The 24,106-nt window shown below is 44.8% G+C and overlaps 1 protein-coding gene across 3 annotated transcripts in view; it reads right to left on the bottom strand.

Annotated features, from left to right (window-relative positions):
• NPHP4 (nephrocystin 4) overlaps positions 1–24,106 on the bottom strand; it is a 147,886-nt gene that overhangs the window by 73,663 nt on the left and 50,117 nt on the right. For all 3 annotated transcript variants that reach the window (XM_069544833.1, XM_069544835.1, XM_069544834.1), the window contains exons 11-12: positions 16,906–17,088; positions 4,433–4,571 (exon numbers count right to left, since the gene is read on the bottom strand). In XM_069544833.1, coding sequence (XP_069400934.1) covers positions 4,433–4,571; positions 16,906–17,088 — 322 coding nt within the window. The remainder of the gene's footprint in view (positions 1–4,432; positions 4,572–16,905; positions 17,089–24,106) is intronic.

Below are 24,106 nucleotides of genomic sequence, written 5' to 3'. Positions count from 1 at the left end.
GCGCCAAAGAATTGATGCTTTTGAACTGTGGTGTTGGAGAAGACTCTTGAGAGTCCCATGGACTGCAAGGAGATCCAACCAGTCCATTCTGAAGGAGATCAGCCCTGGGATTTCTTTGGAAGGAATGATGCTAAAGCTGAAACTCCAGTACTTTGGCCACCTCATGCGAAGAGTTGACTCATTGGAAAAGACTTTGATGCTGGGAGGGACTGGGGGCAGGAGAAGAAGGGGATGACCGAGGATGAGATGGCTGGATGGCATCACTGACTCGATGGACGCGAGTCTGAGTGAACTCCGGGAGATGGTGATGGACAGGGAGGCCTGGCGTGCTGCGATTCATGGGGTCGCAGAGTCGGACACGACTGAGCGACTGAACTGAACTGAACTGAAGGGACTTCTCTGGAAGTCCATGCTCCCAAGGAAAGGGCCGAGGTTCGATCCCTGGTCAAGGAACTAGATGCTGCATGCTGCAACTAAGGCCCAGTGTTGCCAAATAAATAAATAAAAATAAATATTTTAAATAATAATAAATAAATCTCCTCCAAGCCCCGCATGAAAACAGACAGGGCAGCTGGGAAAGCAAACACAGAGCCCACAGGCCATGCTGACAGCCAGTCAGGCTGGAGAAGGCAACAGGGTCATCCTGTCCTGGCTGACGGTTAATTCAATTAGAAGGCCTTCACACAAGCTGCCTGTTTCCAGTGTCATAACTACACCAAAGTTCAACACGTGGAAATTCCTTTCCAGAAAAAGTACTTATTATTTTTCCGTTAACGATAGCTGTAGAGGTTTCTTCTCTAAGAAAATGATCTCTTCAGGTATTTCTAAGGACCAAAGTAAACTATATTTATCACTTTGAACTGCATTTATTACATTTCACTACTGTCCTTTTGGGCTTCCCAAGTGGCGTTAGTGGTAAAGAACCTTCCTGCCAAAACAGGAGATGTAACAGATTTGTGTTCGATCCTCAGGTCAGGAAAGTCCCCTGGAGGAGGGCATGGAAACCCACTCCAGTATTCTTGCCTGGAGAATCCCATGGACAGAGGAACCTGGTGGACTATAGTCCATAGGGTCACAAAAAGTTGGACACAACTGAAGCGACTTAGCATGCACAGCACGCATTATCCTTTTGAATAGCTTAATTAAAAACCAGAATAATCATGTTTATATCAAATCAGGAAATGCACATATTTTATAATTTAGGATACTATCTTTCTTTCATACTGACATTTCTTAGAGGTTGGCATTTGTTTTATTTTTAAAATGTATTCTGAATATGTCAAAGAAAGGAAGATACTAGAGTTAAAGAAGGGAATGGGTTTGACCTTTTGGTATTTTTTAACTATGTATTCTGTACTTTCAATGCATTTAACTTTATCCAATAAAACTGTAAACTCATTCTAAACTAACTCTGGTAGAAAACACATGCCTGCCACCCACCATTCCAGGGGATTCTGGCAGATATTCCAGCAACTTCTCAAGTACAAGCAGTGCTATACATTTCAGTACCACTTATGTGTGTGTGTGTGTGTGTGTGTGTGTGTGTGTGTGTGTTAGTCGCTCAGTCGTGTCGGACTCTTTGCAACTCCACGGACTATAGCCCACCAGGCTCCTCTGTCCATAGGATTCTCCAGGCAAGAATACTGGAGTGGGTTGTCATTCCCTTCTCCAGAGGATCTTCCTAACCCAAGGATAGAATCCAGGTTTCTGGCACTGCAGGCAGATTATTTACCACTGAGTCACCTGGGAAGCCCATCACTTACATAAGATGTAATTATACCTGAGAACATTCTGATAAGCACAAAAAACTGGAAAGAAAAAACAATTAAAAACAACAAATGCACTGCCTTTTTGAGGAAAAAGGAAAATGCTTAATAATACAGTTTGTCCCGAAGTAATAAACTATCAAGTTTTGGTATCTGAGTATTTTTAAACGTCTCAGAAAATCCTGGAGGACCATGAAGATGAAGGCCAACACACTGAGTCCCAGGACAGAGACACAACTGTGCTGCTGCCACCTACTGTGAGGTTAAAGTCAATGAGACCAGTTGCGAAAAACCAGAATCTCAACTGATAAAAAGTCACTCCCAAACAACAGACTCACTGGCGCCTTTGCACAGCATTCAGGACCTGCTGCCCGAGAGACACTGGCCAGCCCTCCCTAGATACCCAGCAGCATCCATCAGCGGAAAGCCATCTGGATGGAGGACGGATGGACACGCAGCTCCCCTCTAGGGCTTCCACATTTCCTCATCTCCTACCTTTCTGACTTTCTAACAGCCTAGCTGCCCATGATTGAGAATGTTCCTTCAGCCAGGGAGATCCTTAGAAGCCAAGAGCTCAGTGCTCTTTCAACCCTCATGCTAACCTCCCTCTCTTCTCACCACAGGTGGGATTCCCCACCAGGATGCTGGCTTCCTGTCCCTGGGGATAAACTAAGAGGCCCTGAACATAAGGTACCAGCCTCAGCAGAAGGAGCTGGTGCAGCCAACATGAAGCTGACAGTGGCAGTCACACACATGGGGACAGGGATGTTGCCATCCATGGAGGAGCATTACTTCCTCCATCATCGACGGCCCTCCATCCCTTGTTTAAAGCCACATTCTGAAGTTGTAGCCTCCCCACTCCCAGATTGCACACCAAGGAAATAAAAACCACTTTTTAAAACAACAAGGGGCATACACACTGAGGAAACCAGAATTGAAAGAGACACATGTACCCCAATGTTCATCGCAGCACTGTTTATAATAGCCAGGACATGGAAACAACCTAGATGTCCATCAGCAGATGAATGGATAAGAAAGCTGTGGTACATATACACAATGGAGTATTACTCAGCCGTCAAAAAGAATTCATTTGAATCAGTTCTGATGAGATGGATGAAACTGGAGCCGATTATACAGAGTGAAATAAGCCAGAAAGAAAAACACCAATACAGTATACTAACACATATATATGGAATTTAGAAAGATGGCAATGACAACCCTGTATGCAAGACAGCAAAAAAGACACAGATGTGTATAACAGACTTTTGGACTCAGAGGGAGAGGGAGAGGGTGGGATGATTTGGGAGAATGGCATTGTAACATGTATACTATCATGTAAGAATCAAATTGCCAGTCATGTCTGACGCAGGATACAGCATGCTTGGGGCTGGTGCATGGGGATGACCCAGAGAGATGTTATGGGGAGGGAGATGGGAGGGGGGGTTCATGTTTGGGAACGCATGTAAGAATTAAAGATTTTAAAATTAAAAAAATAAATAAATTTTTAAAAAAACTAAAAAAAAAAACCTAACTAAAAAAAAATAAAAAATAAAAACAACAAACTCAAGGCTACATGAACAGTGCAACATAAAGCTGGCAGAAAAGCTATGACAAACCTAGTGAAGGGGAAAGTGTTAGTTGCTCAGTCATGTCCAACTCTTTTCGACCCTGTGGACTATAGCCTGCCAGCTCCTCTGTCCATGGAATTCTCCAGGCAAGAATACTGGAGTGGGTAGCCATTCCCTTCTCTAGGGGGATCTTCCCAACCCAGGGATTGAAGCCGGGTCTCCCACATTGCAGGCAGATTCTTTACCATCTGAGCCATCAGAGAAGCCTAGACACCATATTAAAAAGGAGACATCACTTTGACGACAAAGGTCCATCTAGTCAAAGCTATGGTTTTTCCAGTAGTCATATACAGATGCAACAGCTGTACCACAAAGAAGGCTGAGCACCAAAGAATTGATGCTTTCAAACTGTGGTGCTGGAGAAGACCCTTGAGAGTCCCTTGGACTACAAGGAGATCAAACCAGTCAATCCTAAAGGAAATCAACCCTGAATATTCATTGGAAGGACTGATGCTAAGGCTGAAGCTCCAATCCTTTGGCCACCTGATGTAAAGAGCTGACTCACTGGAAAAGACCCTGATCCTGGGAAAGATTGAAGGCAGGAGGAAAAGGAGGTGGCAGAGGATGAGATGGTTAGATAGCCTCACCAACTCAATGGACATGAATCTGAGCAAACTCTGGAAGACAGTGAAGGACAGAGGAGTCTGGCGTGCTATAGTCCATGGAGCTGCGTACTGTCTTAGTGGCTGATATGACTTAGCAACTGAACGACAGCCATAAAGCTGGCAGTCCGTGGCTGTCTGCCAGCCTTTGATGATTGAGCCCTGAGTCTGCAGGACACCCACAAGAGATGCCCCTTTAAGTGTCACCAACAGACCTTTCAAAGCCTTCAGTCGGGGAGCTAACTCATGGCTAAAGCACCAAGTGTTGGGCCAGGCTTTATCACTGTCCAATTCTATACCTCTGTAGTCAGCAAAAACTCAATCAACTGATTCCAGTTAAAGCAATTTACAGCAAGTATCTGATAAACGTCATTTACCTGGGCACACATGGAGCTGTGCCATGAGCGTGAAGACTCAGCTCTCAGCACACACTTACTTGAAGGGGACGTGGGTGGCTTCCTAAAAGACCGCCGCTCTGCCTTGGGGCCGCTTGCACTCCCTGTGGGTATGTCTGGGTGTTCTTCAGGGCTCAGCAAGTACTGGAACTGGACCGTCCCTGACTCCACCTGCTTCACCTATGATGGACCACAACGAGAGAAGTGATGGCTATGCTCCCTCCATCAGCACTGTGTGGTCAGAATAATCCAACCAGGAACATCCGCCCAGTCTTAAAACAATCCGTGTGGATTACCCTCAGTCAAGCGGAAATCAGCAACACTGCTCCAGGTTGAATGCATTCTTACTTAACCTGTGTTATGCTGACTTTTCCTATTTTGAGTTTAAACACACATAACCACCACCAGCACCAGGTACAGAGCAGCCTCACCACCTAAAACGCTCTCCCATCCTGCGCATACCCACATCCAACAATCACTGAACTGCCCTCCACCCCTATCTTCGGTCCCACAAATGGGGTCTCATGCTACAGAACCCTTGAGACTGGCTTCTTTCACTCCCTGGTAGGAGAATGAGACTCATCTGTGCAGCAGTGTGTAAGCACAGCCATTCTTTTTCATTACCAAGCAGTCTTCTATCGTACCATGTGCCTCAGCGTACTTATCCATTCACCCACTTAGAACATATGGGCTGTTTCCAGCTTCAGTGGTTATAAATAGAGCTGCTGGGAACACTGGTGTACATATTTCTGCATGGACATAAGTGTTCATTTCTCCATGTTTCATTTCTCTGAGAGTAGGATTGCTGGGTCATATGGTGCATGTATATTACACGTTATAGGAAACTGCTAATCTGTGACTTACTTCTGAACTCTGTATTCCGTTCCATTAGTCTATGTGCCAATGCTTTTACCAACAGCACTTTATTTTGATTACCATAGCTTTAATGAAAGTGTTGAAATTGTGTAGCATGAATCCTCCAACTTAACTGTTCTTTTCAAAATTGTTTTGACCCTTCTAATTCCTTTGCTTTTCTATATAAAGTTGTGAATCAGGGACTTCCCTGGTGGTCCAGTGGTTAAGAATCCACCTGACGATGCGGAGGACATGGGTTCGATCATCCCTGGTCCAGGAAGATCCCACATGCCAACGGGCACCTAAGTCCACGCACCACAACTGCTGAGCCTGCACCCTGAAGCTATAAAGTAGCTCCTGCTCACCACAACTAGAGAAGGCCCGCGTGCAGCAACAAAGACCCAGTGCAGCCAAAAATTAATTAAAGCTTAGAATCAGCTTGTCTCTATTAAAAAATCATGTAAGGATTTTGATTGAAATTTTATTAGACCTATAGATCAATTTGGGAAGAATTTGTATCTTTATCATGTGAGTCTTCCAATCCATTAAGAAGACCCTCCATTATATTTAGGTCTTCTTTGATTCACCTAAGAGTAATCAATGAGAATAATGACAGGCAGCAAAAGGAATGTTTCGGCACACAGATCCTGTACATATTTTGTTAGATTTATTTCATTGAGGTGGGGGTGCTTTGTAAATAATACTGCTTTTTAGATTTTGCTTCCAAATTGTATATATTTTGTTAGTATAAAGAAATGTGACTGATTTTCCATTTGACCTCCTGCTGTATACTACAATCTCCCTAAACCTACTGTTTATTCTGAGAGTTTCTGATAAATCCTTCAAGATTTCCTACACAGAAAATCATACTGTTTGCACATAAAAAGATTTTTGTTCCTTCCTTTCCAATCTGTATGGTTTTTTTTTGTTGTTGTTGTTTTATCCCTCTATTGTACCGGCTAGAACTTCCCACACAATGTCAAATAAGATGCTGAATACTATGAGTGGGCATTCTTCACTTGTTCCTGACCTAAGTAAGAGGGAAGTGAAGTGAAGTGAATTCGCTCAGTCGTGTCCGACTCTTTGCAACCCCATGGACTGTAGCCCACCAGGCTTCTCCCTCCATGGGATTCTCCAGGCAAGAGTACTGGAGTGGGTTGCCATTTCCTTCTCCAGGGGATCTTCCCGACCCAGGGATTGAACACGGGTCTCCTGCATTCCAGGCAGACGCTTTAAGTAAGAGGGAAAGCATTCAATTTTTCACCATTAAGCATGATACTAGCTAAAGAATTTTTGTAGATACTCTTGATCAAGCTGAGGAAGTTCATCATTATTCCTGTTTGCTCAGTTTTTGTCATAAATGGATGCTGAATTTTGTCAAATGCTTTGCCTGCATCTGTTCTTATTATTCACACGGTTTTCCTTCTTTAGGCTGTTAGAGTGAACTACGTTTTCCAATAGAAATAGCCTTGCATCCCTGGGATAAGCCAGGGTGTATTATTGGTCATGGTGTATTCTTCTATACTGTTGGATGGACTTCCCTGGTGGCTCAGATGGTAAAGCATCTGCCTATGATGTGGGAGACCTGGGTTCAATCCCTGTGTCGGGAAGATCTCCTGGAGAAAGAAATGGCAACCCACTCCAGTATTCTTGCCTGGAAAATCCCATGGATGGAGGAGCCTGGTAGGCTACAGTCCATGGGGTGGCAAAGAGTCAGACACAACTGAGCGACTTCACTGTTGGATTCAATTTACTAATATTTTGTTGAGCATTTTGCATCTGAGTTCATGAGGAATATGCACTCATGATTTTCTTTTCATATACTGTCTTTTTCTGGTTTTGATATCAGGATAATGAAGGTCTTGTTATATAAATTTGGAATTGTTCTCACCTATCTTATTTTCAAGAAGAGAATCTATACAATTGGTATTGTTTTTCCTTTAAATGTTCAGTACAATTTATAGTGAATGAAAGTGAAAGCCACTCAGTAGTGTCCAACTCTTTTCGACCCCATGGACTACGGCTTGCCAGGCTCCTCTGTCCATGGAATTCTCCAAGCAAGAATACTGGAGCGGGTTGCCATGCCCTTTTCCAGATCTTCACAACCCAGGGATTGAACCCAGGTCTCCCACGTTTCAGGTAGATTCCTTACCGTCTGAACCACCAGGAAGCCCTCTATATTATATATTATAGTGCACAGGCTGGGATATTTATCAAAAAAAATTTAATGATGAATTCATTATTTATAAAATTATAGGACTACTCAAGTTATAGACTTCATCCTGGGTAAGTTTTGATGGTTTGTTGTTTAAGACAAACTGGTTTATTTCATCTAAATTTTCAAATTTATAGTATTTCCCCTAACATCCTTCCCATACCTGTGTGGTCTGTAGTGGTTATCCTTTCTTCCGGGCCTATTATTAGTCATTTATGTTCTCTCTTTACTTGTTAGAGGCTTGTCAAAGAGTCAGTTTTTTATTCACTGGCTTTCTCTAGTTTTTCCTCTATTGTTTTCCTGTTTTCGGTTATATTGGTTTCCGCACTTATATTTATTATTGATTTTTCTTTTACTTGCCTTAGGTTTATTTTCTGCTTCTTTTTCTAGTTTCTAAAAGTGGATGATCAGATTATTGATTTGAGACCTTCTTCTGTTCTTATATAAGTACTTAATGCTATAAATTCCCTGTAAATACACTTGAGCTGCAACCTACAAATTTTGATATGTCGTATTTTCACTTTTGTTCAGTTCAAAGTATCTTTTATATTTTCTTAAGGCTTCCTCTCTGACTTATGGATTATTTAGAAATGCATTAATGTTTAAGTGTTTATAGCTTTTTATGCTATCTTTGTTATTGGCTTCTAGTTTAATTCCATTGTGACCACAGAAAATACCTCGTGTAATTTAAATTCTTTTAAAATTACTAAAATTTGTTTTCTGATCCAGGCTATGGTCTTTCTTGGTAAATGTTCCATGTGCACTTGAAGAGAATATATCCTGCCATTGTTGGGTGGACTGTTCTATGAAGGTCATTTAGATCCAGATGCTTCATAATATTGCTCAGTTCTATATACTGGCGATTTTCTATCAGTGTGCTTATAGTTTAATCTAAGAGGAGTGCTGAAATCTCCAAATGCAACTGTGAATTTGTCTATTTCTTCTTTCCATTCTATTAGCTCTTTGCATTTTGAACCTCTGTGTTAGATACATACACTTTTGGGATTATATGTCTTTGTGGTGAATTGACTCTTTTATCACAGGTGACATCCCCCTTAATTCCTGGAAATTTCCTTTGCTCTGAAGTCTACTTTGCCTGGTATTAATATAGCTACTCAAGTTTTCTTTTGATTCATGTTTGCACACAATATTTTTCCATCCTTTTGCTTTTGAAGTGAGTTCTTGACAGACAGCACATAGTTGGACCTTGAGATTTTCACGTCACCTGAAAATTTCTGTCCTGAAGTTGGTGCGTTCAGACTATTTACACTTCATGTAATTATTGGTGGGTCTGGGTTCAGGACTGTCATTTTATTATGATTTGTTCCTTCTGTTTCTCATTCCTGTTTCCCTTTCCTGCCTTATTTTGAATTATTCCATTTTATCTATCTACTGGGTTTCTTACTATCTCTTGGTAGCTTATTTTTAGTGACTGCTCTAGGGTTTACAATGCAAATAATTTTTTTCACAATCTACTCAAAAATCTATATTTTATCACTTCAAGTGGAATGTAGAAACTTTATCACCTTACAGGTCTCTTTATAGTCCCCTTTATAGCTATCTTACCTATTATACCTACATACCTTAAAAACCCTAACAGACACGGTTATGATTTCAGCCATCAAACCCATTTTAAAGAACTCAAAAGAAGGAGAATAGTGTATTCCATCCATCATTTTTGTTGCTCTTTCTTCATTCCTGATGTACCAAGTTTCCATCTGGTATAATTTCTCTTCTGTCTGAAGAAATTCCTTTAGCAGTTCTCTTAGAGCATCTCTACCTGCCAATGAATTCTCTCAGTTTTAGTTCATCTGAGGATGTCTTTATTTCACCTTCATTCCTGCAGGACGGTTGCTGGAATAGAATTCTGAGTTCTGGGGTCTTTCTGTTAGTGCTTTTAACATGTTGTTCCATTTCCTTCTGCCTCCGTGGTTCCTGCAAGGAACCCACAATATTCAAACTGTTGTTTCTCTATAAATGCATCATTTTTCTACTGCTGTCTTCAAGACTTTGTCTTTTTCAGCAGCTTGATTGTGATGTGTCCGAGTGTGGATTTCTTTGCATTTATCTCTGGGTTTTGGACCTCTTCGATCTGTAAGCTTAAGTCTTTTGCCAAATCTGAGGAGTTTTCAGCCATCATTTCTTCAGACATTTTTTTCTGCACTGCACTCTTTCCCTCCTACTGGGACTCCGATGACATGGGTGTTAGCCTTTGTGGTCCTGCCCCACAGGTCCCTGAGGCTTCATCCACTCTCCTCCAATCAACGTTCTGTGGTTCAAGTTGAATAAATTCCAGATTCATCTTCAAATTCATTGATCCTTCTGTCATACTCATTCTGCTATTGAGTTCACCCAGTGAGTACTTTATTTTGGCAATTTTATTTTTCAGTTCTAAACTCTCCATTTGCTTCTTCTTTATCTACCTCTTTGCTGCGACTTTCTATCTTTCCCTTTGCTTCAAAAGTGTTCACTCTATTTATTGGATTTTTTTATAATGCCTGTTTTAAAGGCTTTGTCTGATAATTCCAACATTTGTGTCATCTCAGTATAACTGCTTGTTGAATGTCTTTCCCCTGCAAGTTGAGGTTTTCCTGCTTCTTTGTCATTAAGTATACACTGTATCATGGACATTCTGAATATCACTTTATAAGATTCTCTTTTAAATATCACATCATAAGAATCTCTTTTAAAGTTTATGGAGAATGTTGATATTTTTGCTGGGTCAGAAATCAACCCAGCTGGATTCAAGCCCCAGTTTCCAAGCAGCCTCCTGTGGTTGGTGGTTTCAACATCAGTCACATCCTCAAAGCCTGGGCAGGGCTCCTCAGTCCTCTCCTAGCCATGACGCATACAGGGGCAACTCTGTCCACAGTCCAGTTCTCAAAGTCTGCCATACGTTGTTAGGGTCAGATTCAGGCACATGAAGCTGGGGGTAAACTTAGCATTTCTTAAACAACTTTACAGGGGACTTTCCAAGATCCTCCCTCTCCAGATTCCCCTTGTTGTTGTTGTTGTTCAGTCATTAAGTCATGTTCAACTCTTTGCAACCCCATGGACTGCAGCACACCAGGCTTCCCCCTATTTCACTATCTCCCAGAGTCTGCTCAAATTCCTGTCCATTGAGTTGGTGGTGCTATCTAACCATCTCATCCTATGCCACTCCCTTCTCCTTTTGTCCTCAATGTTTCCCAGCATCAGGGTCTTCTCCAATGAGTTGGCTCTTCACATCAGGTGGCCAAAGTATTAGAGCTTCAGCTTCAGCATCAGTCCTTCCAATGAACATTCAAGTTGATTTCCTTTGGGATTGACTGGTTTGATCTCTTTGCAGTCCAAGGGACTCCAGATCCCACTAGTTCTTTTCAATTCTCAAGGGTTCCCCTTCCAATCCTCTGGTAAGACCCCACTGGGCTGCAAGCCTCTGGCAACAGTACCTGAATGCAAGGTCATGCAGTGCAAGGAAGTGGGAAGAGGGCAGAGTGTGGTTGCATTTTCAGTGCAAGAGTGTATAAAAGAGCTTATGTTCTCATCTATCATTATTATAAGTCAGTATATAATTTCTAAAATTGATAAACTAAGAAGTAGCAGTACAAACATATTATTTATAAAACAAGGTAAATACCAAATGTCACACCTAAGAATTTAAACTGGCTACCTCTGGAGATATTAACTTTTTTAAAGACAACTATTTGCTTGAGGGAAGAATACAGGAGCTGTTTAAGAAGGAAAACATAAACATAATATACTATTTACCTTCACAGTAAATAACACTGAAATAATCTTAATAACATAAACCCCAAAATTTACTTAGTAAAAAAATTATGGGATGTTTATAATATGTATCTTTTTTTTTAATTAATATCTGTCAGTCCTGCTCAACTGTAAATTCCACAGGATTAGAGAGTTTTCCTAGAGTAGATACAGGTGCTCAGTAAAAATTCACTGACTGAATGAATAAGAAACAGAATTGACTGGTGCCCAGGCAGAGACCAGGCTTACCTAGGAGTCCACCCTTCTGATGTGGTAATGCACTGCTACACGAGATGAGAAACAGGAAGACGCAAAACAGCGCCTTTAGAAAGCAGGAGAATGAATAGAGTTTGTGATCAGTGGCAGTTTATTATTTTAGTTAATAATATCTGTTTACAGCAGTGGTCTTCAACTGGGGGCAATTCTGCCAGCAGAAGAACACATTCAGCCATGTCTATGAACATCTGGGCTCTCTACACATGGAGATCACCAGATGGTCAACACCAAAATCAGATTGATTATATTCTTTGCAGCCAAAGGTGGAGAAGCTCTATACAGTCAGCAAAAACAAGACTGGGAGCTGACTTCGGCTCAGATGATGAACTCCTTATTGCCAAATTCAGACTTAAATTGAATAAAGTAGGGAAAACCACTAGACCATTTAGGTATGACCTAAATCAAATCCCTTATGATTATACAGTGGAAGTGAGAAATAGATTTAAGGGCCTAGATCTGATAGATAGAGTGCCTGATGAACTATGAACTGAGGTTCGTGACATTGTACAGGAGACAAGAATCAAAACCATCCCCATGGAAAAGAAATGCAAAAAAGCAAAATGGCTGTCTCAGGAGGCCTTACAAATAGCTGTGAAAAGAAGAGAGGCGAAAAGCAAAGGAGAAAAGGAAAGATATAAGCATCTGAATGCAGAGTTCCAAAGAATAGCAAGAAGAGATAAGAAAGCCTTCTTCAGCAATCAATGCAAAGAAATAGAGGAAAACAACAGAATGGGAAAGACTAGAGATCTCTTCAAGAAAATTAGAGACACCAAGGGAACATTTCATGCAAAGATGGGCTCGATAAAGGACAGAAATGGTATGGACCTCACAGAAGCAGAAGATATTAAGGAGAGGTGGCAAGAATACACAGAAGAACTGTACAAAAAAGATCTTCATGACCCAGATAATCACGATGGTGTGATCACTCACCTAGAGCCAGACATCATGGAACGTGAAGTCAAGTGGGCCTTGCAAAGCATCACTACGAACAAAGCTAGTGGAGGTGATGGAATTCCAGTTGAGCTATTTCAAATCCTGAAGGATGATGCTGTGAAAATGCTGCACTCAATATGCCAGCAAATTTGGAAAACTCAGCAGTGGCCACAGGACTAGAAAAGGTCAGTTTTCATTCCAATCCCAAAGAAAGACAATGCCAAAGAATGCTCAAACGACCACACAATTGCACTCACCTCACACACTAGTAAAGTAATACTCAAAATTCTCCAAGCCAGGCTTCAGCAATATGTGAACCGTGAACTTCCAGATGTTCAAGCTGGTTTTAGAAAAGGCAGAGGAACCAGAGATCAAATTGCCAACATCCGCTGGATCATCAAAAAAGCAAGAGAGTTCCAGAAAAACATCTATTTCTGCTTTCTTGACTATGCCAAAGCCTTTGACTGTGTGGATCACAATAAACTGTGGAAAATTCTGAAAGAGATGGGAATATCACCTGACCTGCCTCTTGAGAAATCTGTATGCAGGTCAGGAAGCAACAGTTAGAACTGGACATGGAACAACAGACTGGTTCCAAATAGGAAAAGGAGTACATCAAGGCTGTATATTGTCACCCTGCTTATTTAACTTATATGCAGAGTACATCATGAGAAACGCTGGGCTGGAAGAAGCACAAGCTGGAATCAAGATTGCCGGGAGAAATATCAATAACCTCAGATATGCAGATGACACCACCCTTATGGCAGAAAGTGAAGAGGAACTAAAAAGCCTCTTGATGAAAGTGAAAGAGGAGAGTGAAAAAGTTGGCTTAAAGCTCAACATTCAGAAAACGAAGATCATGGCATCTGGTCCCATCACTTCATGGGAAATAGATGGGGAAACAGTGGAAACAGTGTCAGACTTTATTTTTTGGGGCTCCAAAATTACAGCAGATGGTGACTGCAGCCATGAAATTAAAAGATGCTTACTCCTTGGAAGAAAAGTTATGACCAACCTAGATAGCATATTCAAAAGCAGAGACATTACTTTGCCAACAAAGTTCTGTCTAGTCAAGGCTATGGTTTTTCCAGTGGTCATGTATGGATGCCAGAGTTGGACTGTGAAGAAAGCTGAGTGCCGAAGAATTGATGCTTTTGAACTGTGGTGTTAAGAAGGCTCTTGAGAGTCCCTTGGACTGCAAGGAGATCCAACCAGTCCATTCTAAAGATCAGTCCTGGGTGTTCATTGGAAGGAATGATGCTAAAGCTGAAACTCCAGTACTTTGGCCACCTCATGCGAAGAGTTGACTCATGGGAAAAGACTCTGAGCTGGGAGAGATTGGGGGCAGGAGGAAAAGCAGATGACAGAGGATGAGATGGCCGGATGGCATCACGGATTCAATGGACATGAGTTTGAGTGATCTCCAGGAGTTGGTGATGGACAGGGAGGCCTGGCGTGCTGCAATTCACCAGGCCGCAAAGAGTTGGACACGACTGAGCATCTGAACTGAACTGAACTGGGGTGGGGGTGCACTACTGCCTCTAGTGGGTGGAGGCCAGCAATGCAGTTGGACATCCTCCAGGGCAGTGCCTGGGACAGATCCACAGCAAAGAACAGTCTGGCCCCAAATGCTGACAGTGCTGAGTGGAGAAACCCTGATTAGAAGTGATATTCCTCATGGAAGGTGATGGTATTTGATACATTTGTGACCTTGAGATAGTCCAACCTTCACAACACTTATGTTCCAATATAGTTTACACACTTAAAAAGCAAAGGAAATGTAGTGGACATGAGAAGGCTAAAAGTAAACAGAATAAGGATTTATTCACATAGGTACATACACAGCAAAAGAGAATGAGAATATGGCAGTAGCTTCAGGATTTCTAATGGCAAGTTTATAATAAGGGCTGAAACCAGACCATGTGGGAATGCAGCAAAATGTAGTCCTATAATGAGGGACATTCCTTATAATAAGAGAAGCTGCATGATCAGCTGCTCGCTGATTCAGGTCCCCAAGGCATAATCCACATCATAAATAATAACAGTGAATATGATGCTTGTCACTGGAGTCAGCACACGAATGACATACCGAAATAACAGGTATGGTCCTTTACCCAGGAAAAATGAGCCAATTGAGTCCTAGAAGGCTCCCATTTGATCTACTGAGACAGGACAGGCGTATTTCAGGAATGTCAGCAGAAGAATAAAACACACACCCAGGCAGAAACCCTGCCATGACCCATTAGTGTCAGAAGGACCCAGACGTCAGCCAGAGCAGGGATGTCACCCAGCATCTGTGTCCCGGGGTCCCTGCTCCCCACCCTGCAGGACTGCCAACAGGCCAGGGGAGCCCACGGGGTGAGACCCACACACAAACATGCTTCCACGGGCCCTGCCCCACTTCTGTTTACTTTCTACAGTGGGGATCAGAGAAAGTTTCATTTCAAAATGGATTTATATAAGTTCTGCTGTGGTCACTCCCCTCTGGACACAGCTAGAGAGAGTCGAGGTTGAGTGAGCATAAGTGATGAGCCACAAAGACCAGCCAGGGGGAAGCCAAGTGCCCAGCTCCCACTCCAGCCTTGTGCACACGAGACTCAGCCTCCAGTGTGCAAACATTTCAAGAGGGCTTGTTTATAAGGGAACCCTCCTCTACTGCTGGTGGGAATGAAAGCTGATGGAGCCACTGTGGAAAATAGTACAGAGGTGCCTCAGACAGCTGAAAACAGAATTACTATATGATCCAGCACTTCCACTCCTGGGCAAACATATGGAGAAAACTGTAATTCAAAAAGATACATGTATCCCTATGTTCATAGCAGCACTATTCACAATAGCCCGGACACAGAAACCTAAATGTCCAGCCACAGAGGTGTGGATAAAGACGACGAGGCACATATACACAGCGGAACAGTACTCAGGCTTGAAAAAGAATGAAATAACGCCATCTGCTACCCCATGGCTGCAACTAGAGATGATCATACTAAGTGAAGGAAGCCAGAAAGAGTAAGACTAATGCCATATGATATCGCTTATACATGGAATCCAAACTATGACACAAATGAGCTTGTCTATGAAACAGAATCACAAAACAGAGAACAGACTTGTGATTGGTGGGGGATGGGCGGAGGAAAGGACTGGGAATTTAGGGTTAGCAGATGCGACTGATACATATAAAATGGATAAACAAGGTCCTACTGAGTAGCACAGGGAACTATATTCAGTGCTGCTGCTGTTGCTAAGTCACTTCAGTCATGTTCGACTCTGTGCCACCCCATAGACGGCAGCCCACCAGGCTCCCTGGGATTCTCCCGGCAAGAACACTGGAGTGGGTTGCCATTTCCTTCTCCAATGCATGAAAGTGAAAAGTGAAAGCGAAGTTGCTCAGCCATGTCTGACTCCTAGCGATCCCATGGACTGCAGCCTACCAGGCTCCTCCAGCCATGGGATTTTCCAGGCAAGAGTACTGGAGTGGGTTGCCATTGCCTTCTCCTACTATATTCAATATTCTGTGATAAACCATAGTGGAAAAGAATGTGCAAAACAATGTATATATATGTGTAACCAAGTCACTTTTCTGTATGGCAGTAATTAATACAACATTGTAATTAAACTATATTTCAATAAAAAATAATTTTTTAAAAAAAGAGGGCATTTTAAAAAGCACAGAAGTGGATCTCGTGGCGCTCTGTGTAAAAATAAGAGGCACAGGCCACCTTGAGAAATGGATACATAAGCAGGGGGACAATAAGACCCCAGAAAAAACACCACCTTCAGGGAGCTCAAAGTGAAAGTGAAGTAGCTCAGTCATGTCCAACTCTTTGCGACCCGTGGACTGTAGCCCACCAGGCTCCTCTGTCCATGGGATTCTCTGGGCAAGAATACTGGAATGGATTGCCATTTCCTTCTCCAGGGGATCTTCCTGACCCAGGGATCGAACCCAGGTCTCCAGCATTGCAGGCAGACGCTTTAACCTCTGAGCCACCAGGGAAGCCCACAAAACTGATTATAATTCAGCAGTCACACTTATATTTTTTCTTTTTTTAATTTTTTTTCTTTATCTTGCCATCATTTTTTAGTCATTTTTTTAAATTTGTTTTTAGTCAAAGATAACTGCTTTACAATACTGTGTTGTTTTCTGCCATACATACAATCAGCTATAGGTATACATATGTCCCCTCTCTCTTGAACCCCTTCTCCCACCTCCCATTCCATCCCACCCCTCTAGGTTGTCACAGAGCACCAGGTTTGAGCTCCCTGTGTCCTACAGCAAATTGCCACTGGCTACCTATTTTGCATATGGTAATATGTGTTTCTGATTATGACTCAGCAATCATACTTATTTTTTTAAGGGCATTTCTGTGACCTGAAAAAATACTGCTCGTGAAACATCGACAAACGTTATTTGTCAGCTCTGCTGTTGAAAATGCATGAACTTGCTAGAAGCATGTAGAAAGCAATCACACTTACGGGGTCTCTAACATTTACCTCTTCGGAGCTCATGCTGGCTGGGGGTACCTTATAGACCAGACAGTGCGAAGGGTTGGACTGGATGCCACCCTGGAGAGGTAACATCACCCGCCCGGAGCCGGCTTCCAGCGAGGGGTTCCAGACAGCCCAGCGAACCATGTGCATACATGCCAGGCTGGACAAGGAGGTGAGTGAAGCTGCCTAGAATGGAAGCAAAGCATATGGGTCATAGGTTGTCACCAAACCCACATGGGTGGGGGAATCAACAGTGCTTTCCCGGGAAAATCTCGCCACAGGGCAGCTCAGCAAGGCAGGGGGTCATCACGAAAAGAAGGCCCACCACAGAGGAGGATGTGGCACCACATCGGGGGCTCAGAGTGGGCAGGGAAGCCAGCCTCTGATTCTGAGACCCTCCCCACCCCCGCCCCAGTGTAACCAGGACCCTCCTGAAGACCGACACTGCCTTTACGATTCCTCCTCTTTCGTAAGATCTTTATACAGGTTTCCTTTTCTTCCTTTTTAGGAATATAGTTTCTTTACAATGTCTTGTTAATTTCTGCTGTACAACAAAGTGAACCAGCCACATGTATACATGTATCCCTTCCCTCTAGAGCCTCCCTCCCCTCGCCCCATCCCACACCTCGAGATCATCACAGAGCTCACACTGGGCTGAGCTCCCTGTGCTCTACAGCAAGTCCCCACCAGCTGTGCATTTCACACATAGTGGCGTCTCTACGTCAATGCCACTCTCCCGGTTTGCCCCAGCCTCCCTCTCCCAGCCCGTGTCCACAGGACCACTCTCTAGTCTGTGTCTCTATTTCTGCTTTGCAAATAGGTTCATCTGAACCCTTTTTCTAGATTCCACATATATGCATTAATATACAATATTTGTTTTTCTTTCTGACTTACTGCACTCTGTATGACAGACTCTAGGTCCATCCACGTCTCTACAAATGACCTAATTTCATTCCTTTTACTGACTGAGTAATATTCCATTGTATACATGTACCACATCTTCTGCAGGTTTTCAAACACTCTGCACTTCAACATCCACCCAGATCCATGAATAAAACACCAGGAATGGCACTTCGTGTTAGTAATGAGACACCTCATAAAATAATGAAGAATATACATGCACGTTCCATTTAGGGTTTTAGCACACACTTTCTCCAGCCAAGTTTCAGCTCTTCATTGTATGTTCTATGTATGTAACTTATATCTAACTAGGAAATTACCCAGGCCAAATGTTTCATGCTGTACCTTCTTTCACTGTCTCTATCACTGGCAAGATGAAAGGGAGGACAATGCTAGGACGCCCCTCCCCAGAATCAGCCTCCACCTTCAGACAAAGCCATTTTCACAAATATGGTTTCAAGGCTTGAGTCAGTGGTATTTTAAAGAAACCACTTTCATCCATTATTCAAAAGGAAACAAGAATAAAGTGGAACTCGGAGTGGGTCCTGGTCAGGTCCTGACCTTCCTGCTCAGCTGGGCAACAAGACTCATGATCTACCCACTTACGGCAGCTCCAGAGACACTGGCTCATTCCCTGGCAGAAGACATATCAGTATCCCCAGGAAGGCCATTTCCCGACCAGAAGCCACTGGGCACATGACAACAGCGGGTAAGATGGGAGCCCGGGAACAGCGCTTTCCACCCCAAGAGCCCAGTAGCATCAACCAAAGTCAGACTGAGAGCCCAGACTCGGGGCAGCAGCCACACCCACCTCCACCCCAGATTCCCAGCCTCCCTGGGGATGTCGGGGAGAAGCCACCTGAAGGCAGCAGGTGTGAAATGGAACATGGTCGTGAGAAGGCTGGGGCCTGGACCTGGGACCTGAGACCCTTGGCTGCAGCGCTTGCATCTGGACACACCTCTCCTCCAGCAACGAAATGCAAAGAAACTACAAGGGACTAAAAAACAGCTAAATGCCTGCGCAGTTGGAGCCAATTATAGACAAGATACAAAAAGACCAAAAACCCAACTGCCACTTGCAAAACGCCAGGAGCAAAAACAGGGTACTACTCACGCCCCTTGCACACACCACCACCAAGGGGTGAGCAAACCACCTAAGCCACTCCTCCAGCCTGACCCCTAGACCTGCTCTGATCCTCACCCCATAAAATGAACCAGCTCACCCAGTCCTTGGGGAACAAGCAAGAGAAATTGTTGCTTGTTCTCACTCCCCTGCAACCAGCCAAAACCACAATAAAGCTTTGCCTGGATTTCCTGTCTGGTCTCTGATCAATTTCTATTGATCAGGGAAGGCCAAGAACCCTGATCAATACCAAACTCAGCGTCTTCCTCCCGAACTCAGCATCTTCCTCACACCCATGGGCACTGGAGACCAAAGGACTGGACGGTTCCTTACCAACAGCCCTCCATCCCTCTTGACCACCAACCACATGAGCTAACCCAGCAGCCCTCCAACTCAGGCCGTGGTCACAGGGAAGCAGACAGCCTGTAAGGAGGGGGTCTCAGACTCTCAAAAGGAGTGGAAGCCAAGACTTGTCTGCAATGGTCCCCAGGAAAGGGGAGGGTCCCCAAGGAAAGGCGATGCCAATGGGAATCCTTTGACCTGAGTTGTGTCTGGGACCACGGAGCCCGGGAAGGCTCTAGCAGTGTGCCCTGGGCTCCCAACAGACCCTGGATGATTGACTGGACACAAGTGAGTCGTGTGTCACTGTCACAGCCAGGACTTGAGTGCACTCAGGTTCAAGGCAGATCGCACATACACACACAAGGACTCTGGCTGGAATCCAACACAGATGAATTGACGGTCAACTGCGTGAGACCTCAGCAGAGGGTATGTGCACACAATACGGAACAGGAAGCGCTGGGACTTCCCTGGCGGTTCAGAGGTTGAAAGTCCACACTTCCACTGCCAGGGGTGTGAGTTCGATCCCTGGTTGGGGAACTAAGCAGTGGGGCGGAGAGAACAGGAAGTTCAAGTTTCATCCAAGTCGGTCTTTCCAGACTGCTCCAGATGACAGCCCATCCCATCACATCCTTTGTATCCATGTGGGGAACATCCAGAATCAGTGTCTGCCTGTGAATTAACCTCTCTTTCCTGAGGCCCCCTTGTAACTGGACCTCAAACCACCCACTTCAGCCTCTTCTGATTCTTTACTGGAGCCAAACTCATTTCAGACCATGGGTTAGGATTCTGCCGTGTTCTGCATAGTCACAGGGCCGAGCAGGGGTTTGGGTCAATTCAATGAGCAAAAACCCACATCCTGGAAACACAAGCCAAGAACCAACCAAGTAAGAATCCTAAGCGTGGGTCTGTGTGCCGAACTTCCAGTGTCAAATATGCACTTCTGGTGTCTGTCAAATATACAGAGGGCCCCTGCCCTTCCTATCCCTCAGCCGGGTGACAGAATAAAACGGCCCTGAGCAACCACAGTGTTATCAGCAAAAAGCTGCTAAAAAAATCCACTGCTTTTTAAAAAATAAACAATACGGGCTTCCCTGGTGGTCTAGTGGCTAAGATGCCACGCTACCAACGTAGGGGGGCCCAGGTTCAATCCCTCGTCAGGGACCTAGATCCCACCTGCCACAACTAACGTCCTGCAGGCTGCAAAGAAAACAGATAACCCCATGTACTGCAACTTAGAACTGGTGCAGCCAAATAGATAAATAAAGGAGAAAAAGTTTAACAGCCGAATTAAGGAATACCATCACAATATATTAAAAATAAAAATATTAAATGTATTCCCGAAACTGGCCAGAGGAAAAATCTATAAGGACTCAGTGATACCTATACTACTTTTGTAAATAGCCATCTCCCCCAAATTCATAAGTTTACTACAGGATCAAAGTTAAAATAAAACTCATGCCCCCGGTTTCATGCTATTTGTGCCAGTCCCTTCTGGCTTAACCTCTCAAAAGCAGCAACCGATCCCCAGCTTCCTAGTTTCATGCTTTCTGTTGATTTTCTTGTCCTTGGTCTATACAGTGTTTCTCTGTGTGAAGCAGATGTCAGATAAACAAATAGCCACTTACCACACTTTGTTTCAACATCTCTAACAAGAAGGGAGAGTCAGTGAGTTATGGCTCACTCTGTCAGTGAGACAACGGCTTGGTGGCAATCCACTGACCCTTTATTAGTCTGTACTCTCTCCCAACAGGCCAAGGTGATGCCTGAAAACGAGACCCTCCCTAAGCCCACACTCCCAACTCCCACCCCCAGCTCAAGGACAAGGCCAGGTGCAGCCAAGCAGGTGGGCAGGGCAAGAGTGGTATTTCATCCGTCAACGTGACAAACCTCCTCCTGTCTGTGAATCTAGTGGGTGAGATCAGATCTGTCACTTTAAAGTATCTCATTCTGTCAAAGTGGGTTTGATTTCATGCAAATTATAAACACACACACACACACACACACATTGAATTGTTCCCATTCACATTTTCAGTTACAGTAGAAGACAACACACAAAAGGCCAAAGGAATACACTTGGATCACCAGTCAGGTTTGCCATGGAACAGAAGTGCATGCTGACATTCACCAGGCATGGGGCACACAGAACACGGACATTTGACCCCTGGAGATGCTGCAACTCAAGGTCCCCAAAACAGACTGAACGGTGGCTCCCAAAAGGCATGTCCGCTCCCCAACCCCTGGACTCTGTGACTGTGACCTTATTCAGAGAAAAGGTCCACGCAGAGGTAACTGAGTACCATGAGATGATGAGACCTAATGATCCAGGGAGGCCCTAAACCCAGTAACAGGTGTTTGTACAAGAGCAGGACAGAGAGAGACCTGAGACAGAAAAACAGAGGGAGACGCACAGATGGAAGGTCATGTGAAGACAGAAGCAGGGGCTGGAGCGATGCAGTCGAAGCCCAGGAATGAAACCTAGGAGAGGCAGGAAGGATGGTCCCTGGAGCCTTTGGAGGGAGCAAGCCCCTCCCGACGCCTCGATTTTGGCCAAATGGAATCAATTCTGGATCCAGGACTGTGAGAGAATAGATGTCTGCTATTTTAAGCCATGTCGTTCGGGGCAGTCTGTTCCGGCCACACCAGGAGACTGAGGGAGGGGCTCCTCTTGGCCTCTGTCCCCAAACCAGGTCAGAACTCCCCTCGAGGCAGGTAAACATTTCTGGATGTTTCACAAGGTTGACTTTTGTCTAGATCTTCAGCGAGAACTTTCTCCTCCTGGCGGGGCCTCGTGTCACCTGCTGAGCCCCCTCCATGCCAGCTCTGGGTACCACAGTCCAAAGCCCAGAAACACATTGCAGAGGTGATGGGGCACCCATGGGTGGGGGTTCCCCTGGCCTAAGGCCACCTCCAGAGACAGAATTGACCCCTCTCAATGCGGGCGGCCACACCAGGGCCCCTGGTGAACACAAACAAGAAAAGCAAACTGCGATGTCAGAAGGTGTCCAAACATCCCCAACAGCAGGCCCATTGCAGGATGGGAGGCGGGGGATAAGAGAGCTGAAAGACAGAGAGAGATTTAGGAACCTTGGGACAGATAGAGGAGCTGGGCAGAAGGCAGCCCAGCCCAGGTGGGCACAGGCCCCTTCTGAGGTGTCCACCACATGCCCACGTGACCCTCCGCACAGCTCACAAATGCCAACCACAGAGGGGTTGCAGCCGCCCACAGAGGGTGGGCCCAGGCCTGACCCCAGCAGCACAGACCAAGATGCTTCCAGCCACATGGAAGCCAGGCTGGCCCACATGGGCAGCTGGCAACTCTGGAGTCTCAGGGCTGGGCCACAGGCAACACCTAAGGTTAAGGTGACTGTTTCCATGTCCTCCTTATGGCACCCTGGGTGCCTGACCACTGAGAACTTCACAAGGCCTGAAAGCCTGAAACCCATCCAAGGGGCAGAGTTAGAAAAGAAACGGGCACTTAGGACCAGGGTCTCTGTCCTCCTTCCTGCCAAGGAGCACAAGGCCCCCAGGACCACCAGGCAAAGAGAAGGCTCACTGACCACATACCATCAGCCCAAAGTCATTCCTTCCAGAAATGGATTGATTATATGCCAAAACCTTTTTCAAACTAGACACATAGTGAACTCAGCAGCTGCTGCAGAATAATTTCCTCCCCACACATCCAGGCTGGAAAAGGAAACCTAAGGACGTGTAATTAGAGTCGTTTAATCTGCTCGTATACGACACAGTATACGCAGAGTCACTTAAAAGCACAGTAATCACTTGGCAGGCAATATTTTCATTTCCTTCTATGGAGTACAGTAATTACTTTTAAACATACACATGTGCAATGAAAAACAATGGGGTATGGTTTTAAGGAAGTTCTACAACCTAGAATTACTCTGCATGCTGGCTAAAGGACTCATAACACTCTGGTCCTCTTTGGAAAAAAGAGTATCAACTCAACAAACCTTGAAAGGAGTAACAGGGAAACCATCATGAGTTGGGCTGGGAGTGGTGAGGTAGACAGGTGGGCAACCTCTTGCCCTTCAGAGTCTGCAGCCCAGAGACCAGCATGTGGCTACCCCAGGGCCTTTGCATTTGCTTCTCCAGAGAACCCGTGCCTGGGTCTGCTTCCCTCCCCATATCTCCCACTGGGTCCTACAGAGCCAGTGACAATGGGGCTCAGGCTTGGCAACCTGGCATCCCTTCCCATGGGCATGGCCCCTCTACTCCACAGAGCTGTGACCTCAGTGCAGGGAACTCCACAGCCTGGGATGTAAGTGTAGCGGCTACCCCTGGGAATGAAAGCCAGTCCTAGTTTTTCTATGAAGGGCTCCTAGGGGTCTCAGGAGAAGGCCTGCACTGGGGGAAGAATTGAAGCTGCCCACAGCCTACAGCACTCCACCCCTAGAGCACCAAGAAATTCTGAGCACAGTGAGAGGGGAATGGACAACACAGAAACACTCAGGGCAGGCGTGGGGGACACAGAGGAGAGGGTTGAGGGGAGCAGCCCCGAGGTCAGCCAGGCAGAGGCTGTGCAGAGCACACAAGACCTGAAAGAAGTGGGCCACCTGGACTTAAGGCCAAAAGACAGCTTTATCACTGGGGCCAACTCGAAAAAGGACATGGGATCACTCTGCTTATTTCTTACAACTGCATGTGAATCTATAATGACGTCAAAATAAAGTGTAATTTAAAACACAGTGACGGGGACTTCCCCCATGGTCCAGTGGCTAAGACTCTGCACTCCCAGCACAAGGAGGCCCAGGTTCCATCCCTGGTCAGGGAACTAGGTCCCACATGTCACAGCTAAAAATCCCACATTTGCAACTAGGACTT

The sequence above is a fragment of the Ovis canadensis genome, chromosome 12 (genome assembly GCF_042477335.2).
Source record: "Ovis canadensis isolate MfBH-ARS-UI-01 breed Bighorn chromosome 12, ARS-UI_OviCan_v2, whole genome shotgun sequence".
NCBI lineage: Eukaryota > Metazoa > Chordata > Mammalia > Artiodactyla > Bovidae > Ovis > Ovis canadensis.
This window is presented reverse-complemented; position numbering and strand designations above follow the sequence as displayed.